A 2,569-nucleotide genomic window follows, 5' to 3' on the forward strand; every position below is an offset into this window, starting at 1 on the left:
TCATCATCATCATCATTTAATGTCCTTTTCCATACTGGCATTGGTTGGGCGGTTTGACAGGATCCAGCAAGCTGCAGGACTTCATGAAGCTTCAATTTCAGCTTCATCATTGGATGCCCTTCTGGATGCCAATCTCTTTACAGTGCATGCTAAATGCCTTTTTCATATCATCAGCACTACTAAGTAACTTGCAAAACAGCCAAAAAATCCCCTGGACCAAGTGGGGAAGGATATTTGAGAGGGGGAGTTTGGATTTATGTCTGGTGTTGAGTGGCTAAAGTATGATGGGGGAACCAACACAAGTGTTTTGTTATAGAGGAGATACAAGGCTACCCTGAAATTATATAAGGGTAGGTTGAAGTAGCTGGGGAGAAGATAAAGATTGTAGTGATTGGGTGCCAGAGTGAACTTTCAAGATACAAGAATGTCAACATAAGAGAGGATACAGAGCGTGAATCAGTGGGGTGTGGGAAGGGGATGGCTTCATAAGGATGTGAGTAAGTGATGAAAAAGGGTGGAGGTATAGTTGATGGGAAATACAAGTATGGAGAGGAGATAAGGTGAGAAAGATAGAAGTGGCTCAGGAAGGATGAGGGATCAGGAAGTAGGGAAATTGTGTGCAAGGTGTAGGTGCAGTGAGAAGGAAGGTGCAGCAATATATATAAGGGAGGTTCTATTGAGTGAGAGCAGATATAAAAGGGTGTTGAGAAGGACAGCAGATGAGAAGTGTTAAGATGAAGTATGGCAGAGAGATCAGTGAAGGATGATAATTATGGGAATATGTGATGAAGAGGTTCTAGGAGTAGTGGGAAGAAGGTAACTCTTAGTGCAAAGAATGGGAGGGGATGCAATCTGTGCTGATTCCACTCTCAAGTGGTCACAGTAGCCAAGTAGTGTCATGGATAGGGGAATGATGGAGGGATGGGTAAGATGTAGGAAATCCTTGATGGGGCAGGACCCAGCATGTATAAGCATTAACAAAATGCATTTCAGATCCTTTTGCTGTGATGGATAGGTTTCCTTGAGCATAGCAAATTACCAATCATTTTTGATCTTTTGCCATTTTCTCCTTGAGTTTCAGCATCTTACACACACACATATACACACACACAGTTGTCTAACAATCCATAAGTCAGAAAAATATACATTTGTATATTTGTCAACTGAGTAGGTGCATTAATCAAGGTGTACTGCTTAATATCCTTCAATCAGTTTGCAATAGGTGTTAAACCAGATGGTAGATAACAGTCCAACTGTGTAATACTACAATCACCAGAGCTGGCAGTTATGGAAGAAAATATGGTGACTGCTTTCTGTTATTGGAGGTATAAAAACATCTGGTTTGCAGTTGGTGTGAAAGAAAAAAAAAAAAAAGAGGAAGCAAACTGAGCTAGGGTTAAATCAATAGTTATGTTCCTTAGCACCAAATGACTTTTGGGATGTTATAAGACTATGAGAGTCTTCTGAAAATGTGTGTGGATTGGAATGTGTGCAGTGGTACTATATATAAAGGGGACATGTTGTGTTATCTCTACATGTCCCCTTAACAGCCACTGTAACATGAAAACAGTCGTTTGCAACAAAGGTAATATGAAAAAGCCCACATGGGCAACTAAACATGTGAAAGTATGTGGGAATGACAGAAAATCCTTTTGGAACTAGGTTTAATAGCTATAAGTCTTCCTCCAATATCCCAGAGAGATGAAACTCCTCAGTCATGGCCAGGCATATATGGCTGTTGAAGGAAAGCATCATTGAGTACATCATAAAATGTTAGAGAAGTGCAAGGTTTATTTTAGTAGCAAAAGAAAAGATAAAAAAGCCATATTAAACAAATTTCAACACCCAGATATTTATCTAAATTGCATAGTCCTTGCCCACATGAAAGAAAGTATATTTTATTATACCTACAAACCCTATCCTCTTTTGGCTCTACCACCACCAAAACTTGGAAACCTGGCAAAGAGTTTTGCAAAAACATACATAAACATACACAGACACATATGCACCCTAGCATGGGCCCAAGCATTTGGACAACTGCCCAACACCACCATTTTCCCCAAAATAACTCCCAATGCATGTCATGGGCTTAGGTGTTTGGTCTCCTCGCCCATCCAATTTAATAGTAAGTAAAATGAGCCATTGAGGAACTTTTTTGATTGATGATGATTGATAATTTTTGATATGAAGAAATAAAATGAAATGAAAATGGCTATTTGTGTGTATGAATTGTATTAATGTACATTAATTATTTTTGTCTATAGTTCACATGGGAGTTCTGTAAATGGCCGCTCCAATGCCGTATCTGTTGAGCAGTACATGAAGAAATTTCGACACTTAAGAGAAACAACTTCAAAATCAAGTAGGATTTTAAAAATTAATTTGTTTATATATTCCATTCCAATGTTTTTTTCTCTTCTTATATGAAAGCATGAAAAATATGAAAATCAGAAAGTGTAAGTGGTTTGATCCAAAAAAGGGAATCTCTTCATAGTGGCTGACTTGCTAGGAATAGTGGCCAGATTGCCCTCAAACAACATTTTATTGTTATTAGAAATGAGGGGAACAT

At 38.5% G+C, this 2,569-nt stretch overlaps 1 protein-coding gene across 1 annotated transcript in view; it reads left to right on the forward strand.

Moving 5' to 3' along the window:
* Positions 1–2,569, forward strand: part of LOC106878543 (protein-glutamine gamma-glutamyltransferase K) — a 142,812-nt gene that overhangs the window by 47,880 nt on the left and 92,363 nt on the right. The window contains exon 2 of the mRNA XM_052969397.1: positions 2,265–2,362. Within this exon, the coding sequence (XP_052825357.1) occupies positions 2,265–2,362 (98 nt within the window). The remainder of the gene's footprint in view (positions 1–2,264; positions 2,363–2,569) is intronic.

Source organism: Octopus bimaculoides, chromosome 1 (genome assembly GCF_001194135.2).
Source record: "Octopus bimaculoides isolate UCB-OBI-ISO-001 chromosome 1, ASM119413v2, whole genome shotgun sequence".
Lineage (NCBI taxonomy): Eukaryota > Metazoa > Mollusca > Cephalopoda > Octopoda > Octopodidae > Octopus > Octopus bimaculoides.